Genomic DNA, 16,809 nt, shown 5'->3' with positions numbered 1-16,809 from the left:
ACAGGTACCACCACTTATCCTTTCAAAGCACTTAGCACAGCACACACTCACTAGTTCAAGTGTTTTACAATAGACCCTCTCCCTCTTTACATGGATTTTTTATATTTCTTTCATATGAAGGCAGAAAAAGACTCCTTTAGGTTTGTATACCTCAGATGTTACACTACTGTCACAACTGAGGTAAAAGTCACACTTCGAGGGTACAGAACTGAACGATCCCTCGGTTTTGCTTTCCATAGGAACTCAGACATTTGTTTTCATCATCAATTTATAGAATCAAAATTATTTTTTTTCTTAAAAAGACCTAAACCATGACTAGAAATGCATGTGGAATGTGTTGGGTATTGATTTGTATACTATGCAGTTGCTGACCTAGGAAAATTCAAACACATACTGGAGAAGAGAGCCAAGACAAATATATAGCTTGGCTGCATAGAACAAGGGGCTGATTCGTTTTAACATAATTTACGTTCAAGTTTCTCAGAGATTCACTCAATACATTCTAATATAGTTCCCTAAAAATGTCTTAAGAGATGACAACTTTTTTTGCACGTTAAAGAAATTCAGCCATGTGGCCGTTACGGAGGAAACATGAGCCAGCAGTGTGCCCAGGTGGCCAAGAAGGCCAATGGCAGCCTGGCCTGCATTAGGAATAGTGTGGCCAGCAGGAGCAGGGAAGTCATTGTGCCCCTGTACTCTGCTTTGGTTAGGCTGCACCTTGAGTACTGTGTCCAGTTCTGGGCCCCTCAGTTTAAGAAGGACATCGAAACAATTGAACGTGTCCAGAGAAGGGCAACAAGGCTGGGGAGAGGCCTTGAGCACAAGCCCTACGAGGAGAGGCTGAGGGAGCTGGGATTGTTTAGCCTGGAGAAGAGGAGGCTCAGAGGTGACCTCATTGCCCTCTACAACTATCTGAAAGGTGGTTGTAGCCAGGAAGGGGTTGGTCTCTTCTCCCAGGCAACCAGCACCAGAACAAGGGGACACAGTCTCAAGCTGCGCCAGGGGAGGTTTAGACTCGAGGTGAGGAGAAAGTTCTTCACCGAACGAGTCATTCACCATTGGAATGTGCTGCCAAGGGAGGTGATGGAGTCACCGTCCCTGGAAGTGTTCAAGAGGGCATTGGACGTGGCACTTGGTGCCATGGTCTAGTCATGGGTCTGTGGTGACAGGTTGGACTCTATGATCCTCAAGGTCTCTTCCAACCTTAGTTATACTGTGAAACAGAATTGAGCAAATGCCATGTATCTTCATTTGAAGGGGAAAGTGTTTTTGGAAAAAAATCTAAATCTTGACAATTCTGGAATACTAATTTATCCACCCTACTCCTTTCAACATTCAGCAGCAGTCCATCAACTGCATCTATGCATCTTCCACAAACATATTTAAAAATATATACAAGACACAGCACCAACCTACTGGTGTAATCGCTAAAATTGGCATCATTTAACCACATTATTCTTCTGTGTGATTTTATTAACAATCAAGAATTCCAAGAAACTATGTATTGTATTTTCTACTTAAAGTTCAGCTGTCTGAATCTCAGCCTAGATAAACATATGGAATTAAAAAAAAAATCCCTGACTTCAAAAGTCAGAGTGTGACTTTCAATAAAGTAAAAGGATTATTTGGTTAAGCAATATCTATACCTTATATAAGCCCTTACCTGCTGTTTGTTGCCTTTACGTGTTAACATGACAAATGGCATTGTGTCTCCAGACTCTGACTCTCCCTCCCCACCTCCAAGTGGCGGCCCCTTCTTGAGCTGACTTTTGAGATGCAGAGGAATAGCAACATCTAATTGATGTACTTTAACAGATTCACCACTCCGTTGCTATTAAAAGAAGAACAAACAAGATAATTCCATCAATGATCAAATGCTCAAAGTGTCATCCTGCCAACATTCATATTTTCATGACTGAGAAAAGGCTAAACATTCCAGAAAAACATAATATATAAATAAGTGTACTAGGCCTTAATCACATTTTCCTTTGGTTTCCTTGCTTGTGAAGAAAGTTACAGGACAGAATATTTCACATTCTACGGAAATTTCAGATAACCTTGTAAGAAATGAAATCTAGATGCTTGATTAGACACACTTGAGAATGGACACTCTACATACAAGATTTACTTTTTAGCATCTTATTAATGTATTTATCATACAAAGCCTGTTATATGCTAATAATTATTTACCAGATGTTACTTAAAAAAAAGGACTTAAAGGTTACATAAATTTAAATGCAGTTACATTTTAAATACATTGAAACCTGGGCTTGGATAGTCTGAAGTAGTGCATCAGTTTAAGAAGGACATCGAAACACTTGAATGTGTCCAGAGAAGGGCAACAAGGCTAGGGAGAGGCCTCGAGCACAAGCCCTATGAGGAGAGGCTGAGGGAGCTGGGGTTGTTTAGCCTGGAGAAGAGGAGGCTCACAGAAGACCTTACAGCTGTCTACAACTACCTGAAGGGTGGTTGTAGCCAGGAGGGGGTTGGTCTCTTCTCCCAGGCAACCAGCATCAGAACAAGAGAACACAGCCTCAACCTGTGCCAGGGCTCAAGGTGAGGAAAAAGTTCTTAACTGACAGAGTTGTTAGCCATTGGAACGGGCTGCCCAGGGAGGTGGTGGAGTCACCATCCCTAGAGGTGTTCAAGAGGGATTGGATGTGGCACTTGGTGCCATGGTTTAGTCATGAGGTCTGTGGTGACGGGTTGGACTTGATGATCTTTGAGGTCTCTCTTCCAACCTTGGTGATTCTGTGATAATATCTGATGCAATTATTATTCATCCAGCAAAATACATGGCAACATCTTGTAGTCACTGGGTAAACAATATAATTAACTATTTTACTAAAAATGCACTTGACCAAAGCTGTCAATTGCAGAGAAGAGGCCACAACCATGTTCTTTAAATGTGGTAAGCTAAGCATTTATCACTTACGTAATAATAATAAAAAAATAATCTAATACAGTCAGCTCTACCACAAACTACATTAATTTCAGGAAGTAAATATTTATACCTGAAGATTTTCCAGCATCATTTTATCCAGTGCCTGAATAAAGTCCTCATCTTCTGCACAAGGGACATGCTTAAGTCCTCCTCCTTTAATCATTACTTCCTATTGCAGTGGGAAAAACAACCAACTTTAATTACATTAGTTTCAGAAATACAAATATTCAGCCAAGAAATAAGTGGAAAAATACCTTTGCTTCTGTATGACACAAAATCTTTTCAGCCTGGATTATTTCCTTGAACTATTTCCTGATTTTAACCTTATTGTGGCCACTCACAAAACCTCTCACACCTTAGCATAGGTGTTCAAGAAGAGATTAGACGTGGCACTTGGTGCTATGGTCTAGTCATGAGGTCTGTGGAGACAGGTTGGACTCGATGATCCTTGAGGTCTCTTCCAACCTTAGTGATACTGTGATCTATGTACAGAGGTGTACGTACATGTTCTAGATACGGCAACACTACAAGGAAAGCTCTCTATCACTACCACATCTAACCTAACTATTTTTTCCCTTAAGTTCATTAAGTCAAATAGTCTTTTCAAGACAAATATTATCCTTCACTATTTGGAGAGCACACGACAACAAGAATGTTTAAGGTCAGCACCTCACCACATTGTTCTGTAACAATTATTACTTCCTTCACTACGTAACTGCAATTCAGGCTCAACTGGATGGATTCTTCTGCATCTGCCAATCCCAAATTAATAGTTTAGAAATTTCTGCACTTCTTGGTTTGTGTCCTTTTCAGTTTTGAGATCTAGTTTGTTACCAACACTGGCATTGCAAACCCATCATTTATGCAACCTATTCCAATCTATCAACCTGCGCTTGTGCATGATCCTGTGAAAAAAATATAGCAGCAAAAGTTGACAGCATAAATATTTGCAGAAGGTAATGATGAAAGTTTGCAAATATAAAAGTAAACTATAAACAGTACTTGACATAGTAACAGGGAGTGTTCTCAGGTATGTTACAAGCAGCATAGGTAAAAAACGTTCAGAAAAAACACACCAAAAACCCCCAAACAGCAAACCAATGATGAGTCAGAAGTCAATTCCCTTATCTGAAGCTGCAATACATACTGTATTCTCCTCATCAGTTTCATTTTCCTTATTGGAGTCTGTAAGGTAATCTGTGTTTTCCTCCTCCTCTTCTTCACCTTCCTCCTCCTCATTGTCAGAGCCCTCCTGAAACATTCAATTAATAACTTTTGTTTTAAAACCATCAGGAGAGAACTTGCATCTGATTTCTTTAAGGGTCATTTTCTACCCTCTCCCTATCAGAACCTGTTCTGTTTAAGTTCACTTATAGCAGCTGTGTTTGGAGGAATGGACTGACAAGAACTCAAGAATTCCAATGAACAGAAATGCAGTGCTGCACCTGAAGTGCTACAACTCTATTCTCCAGGACAGGCTGGAGGCCTCTCCTGTAGAAAGCAGCTTGGCAGCAAAGGACGTGACATCCTGGTGGGACAAGTGACCAAGAACCAGCGGCATACCTTTGCAACCAAGGCAGCTGACTGAGCTGCATTAGGAAAAGTGCTGTCAACACCACAGAGCTGTACATAGGTCAAATGAAGCCTAACTGCCTTGATGAGCACTGGCAAGACACACCTGGAGTGCTGCACCCAGCTTTGAGTTCCCCAGTAAAAGACAGATACAGACATACTGGAATGAATCCAGCAACAGGCCATGAAGATGATCAAAGGACTGCAGCATCTGCCACAGGAGTAGAGGCTGAGAGAGGTGGCATTGTTTAGTCTGGAGAACAGAAAGCTTGGGAGAGGGGGAGATCTCAGTGTGTATAATGCCTGAAGGGAGAGAGTGAAGATGGAGTCACTCTCTTATTGGTGCCCAGTGACAGATACAGAGGCAATGCCTACAAGATAAAACATTTAATTTAAACGTAAGGAAAAAAGCCTTCTTGATGGTGATAGAGTGTGAACACTGAAACAGGAGCGTGCATCCTTGAAGATACACAAAGCTTAATTGGACTTAGCCTCAGGCAACCTGCTGTAAGTGACACTGCTTTGACCAAAGGAGCATGGACAAGATCACTAGAGATCTCTTCCCAATTCTCCAACCACTTAAGATTCCAATCATATTAGTTTGTTGGGCAAGGCACAAACAAAGCCAGATTTCAGCAACTTTAATACTGAGAAACAAAAGCTGAAAGCAAGCTTACTGGTAAACCAATCAACCCAAGCATAAGGAGAAAAAGGTGTTTCCTTGATGAACTCATTTTCTCATAAGGCTACTATTATCCTGTCAACTTTGCTGTGTCATAGTGACAAGTTAGAATTTCTATGTAATGTCTTTTTTTATTGGCTCCACTATTTCTTATTCAAAATATTGGCACAGTAAACAAGGAAGGTTGTTATGCTCCATAAATCTCTTCTTTATTCAGATTAAACAGGCAGACTCAGAACACCTGGTATTTTTCCTACATGAATGCAGTGACATCTAGTCAATACATTTGCTTCTACAACAGAAAGAAAATTAACTGAAAGTGTTTTTATGCCAAAAAACTGAAGGCATATTTTTATTGAGAAGCAGCATGTACCCTGAGCAAAATTGTCAGGCTCAAGCTTCTGCCATAACTTCTCTGGAATAAGCCTCAGAGTTCTGACTGGACTGTGCACAGCCAAGTTTCACCTGCTAACCCTGTAATGGGTTAGAAGGGCTTCAGAAAGTAATCAGTAATCAAAATATTGATTACTAATTCTTTTTATGAGAAGCAAGGTAAATTACTAAGTTCACCTCTTCTTCTGGCTCATTTACTTCACTTTCATTTCCAGATTGCTCCTCTGTCTCTGCTCCACCTTCTTCCTCTTCTTCATCCTCTTCAAGATTCTCTCCTTCTGTAATGGAATCTTTGGATTCTTTGTCATTCACAATGCCTAAAATACATGAAAAGAGAAAGAATTGTAATTGAAGGACAATTAGAACATTAGAACACATAACCACTCTAGAAGTCCATTTTCACTGGACACTAAAACTTCCAGTAGTTGTAATATTTGACTCCTGAATAAAACATTGTCTATACGGTTATCATACATGTAAAGGGTAAGCATTTCCCTGCCAGAAAAAGAGGAAAACATTCTCCATAATGTTTTAAATCTCCCATAGAAGAGCCATCGAGGACCTGCATCAGCATAAACTGCATCAAAATATCCTCAAACTAAAAGTGCAATCTTACTGAAGCATACACTGAAAACTACAGATTATAGTATTAAATTACAGATGCTCTGTGAAACTAGCAGAACCCAGAGGACACCAATCCCCTGCAGTCTTGAGTTTTGGTACTTCAAACTACTGTCAGTTAACAGTTTTGAAACATCTGTTTTCTCACTATAATAACCCTTTCTGATTCTCTTCTCCAAAGCCACACTTGAACCCACAAGGACGCAAGTGCCTATATAAAGTCTTTAGGAAGTCACAGCGTCTTCCAAAAGTATTACCTAGTGTGCTCATCCTACCTGTAGACAGGACTGACAGTTCTTTCACTGTTTTAGCTCATTTTGCAGTTTTCCTTACAGACCTGCTTGCCAGCTCTAACCCTCAAAACATTTTCATTTACTCTGTAAAGTATCAAGCATAGATCCCTGAACCTCTTTTCTTTCACTAAGATATCCTCCAGTTTAACACCGTTATCCAAACCATTCCCACAGTAGTGAAAGCTAAGTTTTATTTTCATTCAGTGCTTCAGTGTCTAATTTAGTCTTACATACAGAAAATATTATTAGAAAATATTTAAGAATTGAGCATGATTCTGGAAAAAATAAGATCTATTTTTAGAGAGCAGCTGTTGCAAAAAAGTAATCCAATGCAAAAAAAACCCCCACTCTTAACTTCCAGCATACACTACTGTTCTCATACTGTATTTGTTTTTTGTGAATTACAAAGCCTCTTAATTCTCCAGAGGATCATGGTTTCAGAGAGTGATGCCGATGACAGCCTTTTGCAACACAGCTGATACAAGCCAGTAATTTTTCAAAGGTTTTACTAAGGGGTTAATACTGTCACTATACCCTTTGTCATTTGTATTTCGACATACCAGCCACAGTTTGGGCTGGCCATTAGTATGAAGTTTTTTAGCCAGCAAATGAACACATCAGTTCCGCTTGCAGCATTCTTTCTGTTCTCTGCCATATGCAAAAAACAAATGCAGTAATACACAATTCTGAAGTCCAGATTCAGAATAAACAGGTGGTTTGGGGCATACCAGATTTTATTTTTTCTTTTCTTTTTTTTTTCTCCTTCACCTCTAGATGCCTTTAAGAGTTGTAATATGCAGATATACACAGCCAGGTCTCTACAGAGATACTGACTAAGATCACAAAGATTAGCTTTAGAAGGAGCTAAATTTTTTAGAGCTATGTTTAAATGAGACAAAGCTCAGAAATAAAATGAATGGTATATATGGTTTTACAGCAATTGCTGAGGATTTCATTTGTGTGAACACACATACTCCCTTCTTCATACTCTAACGGTTTTAACGCACTTTTTCCCGCCCTCCCCTTTTGTAAACACTGCGCTCTTCAAAATATGTGCAGCTCCATAATCATGCTGGAGCTTCTTCTGAATTACTCTGTATTCTCACTGAAACAAAAATGACCACAGCAGCACAGAAACCAACAACCAGTCCCCAACAGAAGGCCTGAAGGCAGGTCACCCCACTGCTGTACCTAGAATTACACTGACAACAAGCAAAGCACACTAGAGTCTCTAGCACACACCCTGAGTTACTAGCCATGGGCCAAGAAATTGTGGGGACAAACTGACCAAGAACTCAGGTTCACTACAGCTTTTGCTGAACTATTAAAAAATACTTTCTTTCAGATATGACTGCCTCTATTAGCATAACCTTTGAAAAAACAGAAAGGCAGATAACAACCTTCCTGAGACCACTGTCAAACAGTCCTAATAGGACAACTAAGAACTACCCCAACCTATAATGATCTTGACCAGTAAGCAATGAATATTAGTATCAAGAAACATATTCTGGGGGCAGATGAACAGTACACAATACCCTATAGTAAAGGCTGTGCTGCTGATGGGCTCTGCTTCTGACAAAGCAAACAACAAAATGTTCTCCAATGTTGCTCACATTCAGTGACCACATCTCCCCCTTAACTACATTAAATCCAACTGTTATAGTGGTGGTGATTCAAATAAAAGTACTTACACTGTGTAGTAAGAAAGTGCTGAGAATCTTCCAAACCAATATTAGTTTCAATAACCAGTTGTAAATTACTTCTTGGTTATGATTTTGAAATCATAAAAGCTTGCAATTTATATCACACAATAGGGAAATTTTTATCTGTATTCCACTTATTAGGTGAGTAATTTTAAGGCATGTTAATTAAATGCACAATGTATTAAAAGAAACTTCTCTTCAAACAGAAGTTGCAACATTTTACTTGGCAATTACACATACTCATTTCATTGGATTAAAGGATTATTCTCAAAAAACTGCATTTAACTAAAGGAAGTACTATTAAAGCTCTAATTAATACTTACAAAGTGTAAAATTTACATATAAAAGCTTGCCATGAAAAAGCTTGTCTCCAAATAAAAATGGAAGATTAGAAAACAACTCAATTTAATGAGAAATCAGCACAGTAGCAGCCAATAATTAGTAAGACCTGATATGCAGAATAGTTTTAAAGGTTAATATGATAGTAGTTTTAGATACAGACTAACCAGCATTTTGTCAGATGAGCTGTGCTGCAAGCTCAACTTTCTTTGCATGAAACTGATTTTTAACAGAGCAAGATATATGAAGCGATGTAATCTTAGAAAGAACTACAAGCTAGCACAGAATGTAGACCACAGATAAATTTCAAGAGGAAAAAGCACGTTCTCTCTTTTATTGATGTCTTACACTAATGCTCACTTTAACTCTGCTGCTTTAGCCAAATCCAGAACCAGGGAAGGAACATAAGAGTTTCAAGTAATCAACCTACCAGAATGACCAAGATCGTTTGCATCAGTGCTTGCCAACCAATAGACTGCAGTAATTAAGTATGCAGATACTCCTTGTTTTTACATAGTAGAGTGCTTTCTACACTTTTCTGAGGAAACTCAGTTTTCTTTCTCAGCATGTGTACTATACTACTCCCTATACTAATAAATCTATATGCACACATACCATATACACACACCCTCTCCAAATAGCATTATATTAATAGCGATTGTATTAGACTCTTCAAAGGTCTCTTCCAGCCTCAACAGTTGTATGATTCTATACTGCGTATTTCTTATCCACTCAATCACTTTAGAGTTATGGGGATTGAATATGATCTCTGTGCTGATCAGAAAATGCAAAGGTACCAAAAAACTTTGATCACAAAATAAAAATACCATACCATGAGAAAAACAATAGTTACCTATCATCATACAAAAGTAAATTTTCAGAAATACAGAAGACTTCATTCCCCTTGCACGTTTTCTTACCTAATTTTATTAAGAATTCTCGTTCCAAGTCTTGCACCTGTCTGATAGCTTCTTCCAGAGAATTGCAGAGCTTTATCTTTGGTCTCAGCAGTTCGAGTGTATCACTGATCATATAGTCTATGTCTATAGGAAATGGGTGATCTTTTGTCCAAACATCCAGGCTTTTTTTCCACCAAACATACCGCTAAAAAGTAATAAAATACTCAGATTAAAGTACATGTACACTGGCATTTATAGGGTATTTAAATTAAGAAGCTTAGAATGCCTAGCTATGCCCATACAGTAGAAAAATGCAGGTTATTTCATAGAACTATTAGATATTTTGGTATCACTAAACATTATCTGGTAACAGACAGGATTCTAAAAGTTATAGTGCTAAAGAACAATGAAAGAAATACCTAACAGACACACGAGTGTGCTGAAGAAATCTACAGATCTGTATAAAATTTAGTTCAGAATACCTGAAAATATACAAGGAAGCAATCAAGTTTTCGTTTGCTGGATCCTCGGTCAAAGTACTGCCCACAGGTATCAAGGATAGTACAAACTAGTCTGATTCTGAAAAGATGCTCTGGAGGGTCCAGTGGACTAGGACTGCCATCAGGGTTCACACCAAATGATGTGAAAGAATACAGAGTTCGAAATATTACAGCAGATTCCACCATTCGGTAATTGTAAAGCTCCCCTAAAAACTTGGCACTGCTGATACGCCGTTGGTTAAACTTTGGTTGGTTAACCTGTATCAAAATAGAACAAAAAATGTCACTGTGCCAGCCAGACACAATGGAATCTTGGTAAAAAGTTAATTCCTTGCTTTTAAAGAAAGAAAAGTAATATAGTTAAAAACTGATAGAATTTGTCATCGTAAAAAGATTGGTTATGGCTACCTATATTAAACTAAGTATCATAAAGGAGTTATGAAAGCTGCTCAACTAGAAGTACAAATAGATTTAGCTTCTATGATTATTCCTTGCCTAGAGACTTCTTGTAACATCTACCAAAATAAGGACTAGTCTCCAAAGTGACCCGAATCTGACTACACTGTGAAAGAGTAAGTTTTATGTCCTCACTATGACAATGGGGCAAAACAATTGTCCTAGTTATCTTCACAGTTTTCTGTCTGAGTTTCTGGGCAAGTAATTTTCCTTAATTTAAATAAACCTGCAAAACAGACAACTGAGGCAAAAAAGTCAAACAAAAATCCAGAACCCAAGGATTCCCTTCTTTAAGCAAGATTGCTTAAAGAATCTGTTTTCCTTTTGTCAAAAGCAGATGCATTAGCTTTATAAGAATGTTGGCTGTTTACCTCCATTCCCAGTCGAATATCCTCTAGCACTCCATCCACGACATGAATTCCAACATCTTCCTGGTAAAGTACCAACCCTGCTAAGAGGTTGGCTACACAGTGAATACTATTGTATTTCACATTCCAGATGTTGATCATACAGCATATAACATAGTCTTTTACTTCTACATCCTGCCAAGGCAGCTTGCGCATCTGTCTCAAGACCTAAATGAAATTTTAAGAGAAGCTTAACATTTTTAGTAGGCAAAATATGAAGGCATTCAGTTTCAATCCTTGTTTCTCATGGCTAGAATGAAATCCCTGTAAGCACCTGCAAGCAACTTCATTCTTCTTCAAGCATCCTCCAGAGCCTGTAGGTACAGAAAGCTTCATACATGTAACATCCAGGTGCTGTTTTCTAGCTAACCAAGTTGTCCAAATCTGTTACACGATTTCCTTACTCTTGCAGTCTGTACATAACTCTTGCTTTTTGTCTCTTGCTCCTTCACTATTTGTTCAGCACTTCATGCTGTGGACAATGCAGGTTTGTGACCAGAGCTTCTATGCAGTACAATAAAATAAATGAAACTACCTTAATCTGGGATACAAAAATGATCCCTCTTCCTTGCAATGAAAAATAAATTGTGAACTTCCCCAAAGCCAATGAAAATTAGTACTATACTAATTCCAGTAAAATCTGTATCACAGACTCAAAAAGGATTTACCTTCTCTGTGGTGACCTTGGAGAGATCCTTGTAAAGAAGCTTACGAATATATTCCTGCAAAGGAGGACGTTTTTTCTTCACAGTTTTCTCAGCTGGAGGAGGATTACAGTAGTAATAGGCATTTTCTACCATTGTGACATAGCGTGCATCAAGATGCATTGCTTGCTTTTTTCTCATCATTTGTTCCTGGAAATAAATGCAAATGATTGGTAAAAGATGTTGGCATACTACATTTTCAAGCCAAAAGCTTCTATGGTTTTCTTTGGGCTAAAGGAAACATGAAAGGTCGCAGAAAAGTTAAAAAGAAAGGATGAAGCATAGATACTGGTTCTGGGTTGCTATTTCCAAGGTCATTTTTCTTGACAATCTCCATTTTTAGAATGATTCACCCACTGTGAAAAAGGTTTCAGAAAAGTATTTAAATTTGAAATCTCAATGTTAATTTTCAGCTAAACAGTTAGTAAGATCATTAGCTGCTACTCAAAACATAATTTTGTTTAACTAAAATACCTGGAATATTGATGTCTGGACACAAGCATACTGAACTGTGAGTGGCAATCTGTATTTCACATCAGTATGCAACTCCAGAGTTTAAAAATCCATACGAAACCACCAATATAAACTATTCAGGCAGTGGTATTTTCCTTATTACATGTACCATTGTTGCTGTTTACCCAAGCAGAATAGACTGCAAGAAAACCAGAAACTAGCATACAGTATGTCATGGGCAGGGGGGTGGGGGGGAAATCAGACAAGAGTTACACACTAACATTAATTACTGTGCTTAATTTTCAGGATTGACCTAGTTTTTCTCACTGAATATAATCTTTGGTCCATACTGCCTTTGGGATATATACTTTAAGATTTGTCTGTTTGAAAAATTCCTTGTATGTAAAAATTCTGTACAAGAACTAAAGTTGCAGTTCTAATTTGCTGATTTTTTTACAGTTAAAAATTAGTATGAGCTTAAATCTATTACAAAATCTTTATGTGCATGTGTATTTATATCTATATATTCTCTAAGTGACATTAAATTTTTATGTATAAGACACTATGTTCTGAATCATTCCAAGGTGGTTTAACAGAAAAAAAACGGTACTGGCTTAGACTTTACTATTTTACAGAGGTTGGCTACACAGTAATTCAACCATCGAACAGATAAAACTAACAGCTAGGTACCACTTTATCACCACACACAAATGTTAGTACACACATTCACGCAACCCAGTAAGCTCATTTGTGCTTCTTCACTCACCACTTTTCACGCTGGTGGACCTTCCACTAAACTGGAATGATGTTTAGCGTCTTTTACATAGCAGTGGTTCAGTTCAGCTGAAATGCAAGTGTACTCAAAAAGCTCCTTGACTTTCAGCTGCTAATTCCGTAAGGAAAAGTCACTTTGTGTAACAGAGTAACCCTGCAAATAATTTATCTTCCCTTCTAGCCTGTATGCAACCTATCCTCCAGGAAAGCTGGAGAGGGACTTTCATAAGGGTGTCTAGCAATAGGACAAGGGGGAATGGTTTGTGAGGGAGAGTAGGTTTAGACTGGATCTGTGGAAGAAGTTCTTCATTGTGAAGGTGGTGGGACTCTGGAATTGGCTGCCCAGGGAGGTTGTGGATGCCTCCTCTTGGGAGGTGTTCAAAGACAGGTTGGATGAGGCCTTGAGCAGCCATGTCTAGTTGAGAGATGCCCATGCCCACAGTAGGGAGGTTGGAGTAGATGATTTCTAAGGTCCCTTTCAAACAAAGCTATATGGTGGTAATTTCATTTTTAACCTTTCCCATAACACAAATGGCATGCCCTTTGATTCCCTGAGAATCTTCCTTTCCAACCAGGAAAGTGGTGCCACATTTACCTACAGGTACTTAACAGGTGCCCAGCACTTTTAATAATTGAGCACACAAATAGTTTTGTGGTACAAAACCCCTTGTAGTAGAAAGTTCCAAGAGCTTACTATGTTAATACATATGTTAATATTACCTTTGCAATTTTTTCCACCTTCTCTAGATGCACAAGGAGAAAATACAGCTTTGCTGCCTTAAATTTTATCATGCTTTACTATAAACTGAAAAATTATGTGGGTGAAGTAAAGCAGCATAAAAAAATACAGAAAGGCTTGCAAATAAAATATACCCCCCCCCTAAAACTACATCATTTGTATATTGTCCTGTTATAAAAAGTTGCACATTGTATTCTAAATAAGTTGTAATTGTTTCTTCCCAGGAAAGACCACATGCACTACCCTAAGTCTCAAAAAACACTGTAAAGTATCATTTTGAACAATCTCAACTATGTAACCTAAGTGGATGGTATTAGATGCAATACTAAAAAGCATCACAATTTTAAGGAGCTTTGTATGTTTCAATTTTTTTTTTTCATTTAAGGCATCAAGTCAGTTGGACAAGCAAGAAAGAGAAGCCACCTTGTCTACAGTAACAAAAACCTTGACATCCTTCAGAAGGAAAAAGCAAGATCTGCAATCTAAAGCACTTTGAGCTAATTAAATACTTTGGGTCTTCATTTTACTAGGCTGAAACAAAGAACTACAAAAGTAAAGCTTTACATTTGAAGATTAGGTTTTTCAGTTTCCATTTCATAAAGGGATCACAAACATTAAAATGCCCAAGTTCAACCAGGGTTGGGTTTGTTGTTTTGCAGTGAGCATTAAAACCACTCTCCAGATAACATATATTGCAGACGCATTTCAAAAGAAAATCTGGTGAGACTTAGGAGATGCCCCCCTGGTTAGTAGTCATGCTCCTGCCCCCACCTCAAACCTAGTAACACCAGTTCACATTGCAAGAAATAGAATTTTTGCAAGGCAGCACAAAACACAACAACAAACCCAAGCTGCAGGAAAAGCCTAATTCAGAAAACTATTTCACCATGACTGACTGTCATAGTCCTCTCCTCCTTCCCTTTACTACCTACAGTACTCTGCCCTGCTCTCATTCCAACAGTTCAAAATCAAGATTTCTTGGAAGCAAGATATTGTAGTGAATTAACACAGTCTCGTTTTAACTACAACCACTTTGTTACTGCCTCTTTCTGTACAAACCACATTATCCCAGTTTCAACTCCATCTGTAAAAGGAGTCACCCTGAGAAATGAGCCATTTTTAGAAGTACCAGTAATCTTGCCCTAAAGCTTAGAAGACAATTTGACACAGTTATCTAACTTAAAAGGATTAACAATGCAACAGAAGGTTTTTAATGGCAGAACATCAAATATTCTTTTAACAAGACCACAACAGCGTAACCCAGGAATTTGACATTTTAACACGATTACATTACAGAAACATCCAAAGCATCAGTTCATCAAATAATCCAATTCAAATAATCTATTTATCAACAAGCCAATCCTAAAGCCACATTAGTTTTACATTAATATTTTAAATCACATGAAGGACACAGAATTCTAAAGACTTGCCCCAAATAATTGTTAACATAACTAAACAGTGCTGATAAAAGAAGAATCTTTAAACAATTTCAAAACATGACAGCAGTTCTACAACACCATAATGTGATCACAAAATGTTCCTCTGAAACAAGTCACTTAGTGCCAGTAAGTCTGCAGCACTCTTACTGAACACTTCATAATCAATTTTCCCTTAATTACTTTTAAAATCCCTTAATTACTTTTAAAATAACTATGACTTCCTTCCACACCAAGACAAAGCAATACTGTCTTTAACAGGAAAGATACAGCCTGTTTGGCATTCTATACCACAATATCTCAGCAGCAGTAAAGATTAAGGCAAATAACTATTTGGAAGATGGACATACTTTAATTCACAGATTGCATTGGGTTGACCCTCAAGGGTCATCCTCTTCAAACCCTGCTGCAGCGAGCAGGGACACCTCCAGTTAGATTAGGCTGCCCATGGCCAAATCAAGTATGGTCTTGAATGTCTCCAGCAATGAGGCCTCAACCACATCCCTGGATGACCTGTTCCAGTATTTTACCATTCCCATTGTAAAGAGCCTCCTCTTGACGTCCAAGCTGCATCTACCCTGCTTCAGTTTTAAACCACTGAAGAGTCCTTCCCCGGCCTTCCTGTAGGTCCCCTTCAGATACTGAAACATAGTTTCCACCCATTAAGAGTCATTGATAAGATGAGCATTGACTTAGATTTTTACCACAAGATCTTGATTAGTGATTGTTCCCTGCTCCAAGGAAAAAAAAAAAAAAAGAAAAAAAAAATCTTTTCTACAGTTCACACCAACTGGTACCTTAAGATTATGATCCAATTGGTATAATACCATTTAAATCAAAATCGATCTTTGTCATTCCTATAGAGCAACATTAGAAGATGCAGCTATTAATAAGGTTGTAGAACACAGATCTCTTTAGCCCGTTTTACATCTTAATCAACAGATACTCCAAAACGGATTTGCCACCTCTATCTTCTCCTGGTTCCTCAATGCATAAGAAAAGATTATTTATCCAAAACCTTGCAAGGCTTAAGCCTCAGTTACTGAAACAGTGCTTGTACTTTGTCTTATGCATCCCAGTCAAGTCACATTTTGCATTCTCATCCAGCAGATTTCAGCAATGCAGCCAACAATCAGTAATTTTGCAGTGAATAAGACCAAAAGTAGTCAGTTTGTAAAAACCACTCTGGTAAAGGTATTTAATTTTTCTTGACTACTAAAATTTTTGTTAACTACTGCAAAATGGTAGCAATGAGTTAAGTGTCTTTTAAAGATAATGGAACAGTGCTTTTAGGGACTGATTATGGACAGGAATATATTTAACATAAAACACGTCAGCTGGCAAACCTTTAAGAAACTGAGAGATTCAAACCTTTCAAGGCACAAAGTATACTGCAACAAAAAGCACAAGCCAAGAACTTCAAGTTAATTTGTCCATCTCTTTCCTCTGCCCCTTGACTACACCACTGCAATGAATGCTGCAACAAAAAGGTTCAGAAACAAACAACATTTGGTAGAAAATAAATTATATGACATGCTCAAGAAGGTAACAACTGCTTGTCCATTAACTCTTCATCATGAGAAGGGCAGCTGTAGATTTAGGAAAAAGACCTGGGAAGTATAAGCCCATGATTTGATAAGAAAGACACAACCACAACAGAGAGAGGGACATTTCACAGCTGAGAGCTATGTACAAAGATACTGCAAACACTTGAACTGCTTCCTTCCAGAATAGCAAACCATATCCACTTTCTCTCCCTAAACCAGACTATTTACTGTAGATAAACATCTGCATTCTTCTTGCAGTGCAGGGATTTGAAGGGAACATGCAAACATCTGGTCAGACTTTCAATACAACACCACAGTCTATGAGTTGGTCTGCACGTGGTTAAACT

At 38.2% G+C, this 16,809-nt stretch overlaps 1 protein-coding gene across 5 annotated transcripts in view; it reads right to left on the bottom strand.

The window, feature by feature from the left end:
• UPF2 (UPF2 regulator of nonsense mediated mRNA decay) overlaps positions 1-16,809 on the bottom strand; it is a 67,203-nt gene that overhangs the window by 16,888 nt on the left and 33,506 nt on the right. For all 5 annotated transcript variants that reach the window (XM_068168471.1, XM_068168451.1, XM_068168491.1 and 2 more), the window contains 8 exons: positions 11,478-11,663; positions 10,774-10,977; positions 9,929-10,204; positions 9,468-9,651; positions 5,769-5,908; positions 4,092-4,196; positions 3,015-3,113; positions 1,664-1,831 (listed from right to left, as the gene is read on the bottom strand). In XM_068168471.1, coding sequence (XP_068024572.1) covers positions 1,664-1,831; positions 3,015-3,113; positions 4,092-4,196; positions 5,769-5,908; positions 9,468-9,651; positions 9,929-10,204; positions 10,774-10,977; positions 11,478-11,663 — 1,362 coding nt within the window. The remainder of the gene's footprint in view (positions 1-1,663; positions 1,832-3,014; positions 3,114-4,091; positions 4,197-5,768; positions 5,909-9,467; positions 9,652-9,928; positions 10,205-10,773; positions 10,978-11,477; positions 11,664-16,809) is intronic.

The sequence above is a fragment of the Melanerpes formicivorus genome, unplaced genomic scaffold (assembly GCF_026170545.1).
Source record: "Melanerpes formicivorus ecotype bairdi unplaced genomic scaffold, bMelFor1.0.p_v2 SCAF_3, whole genome shotgun sequence".
NCBI classification, from domain to species: domain Eukaryota; kingdom Metazoa; phylum Chordata; class Aves; order Piciformes; family Picidae; genus Melanerpes; species Melanerpes formicivorus.
Note: the sequence above shows the minus strand (reverse complement) of the source record. Positions and strands in the feature narration are given on the sequence as shown.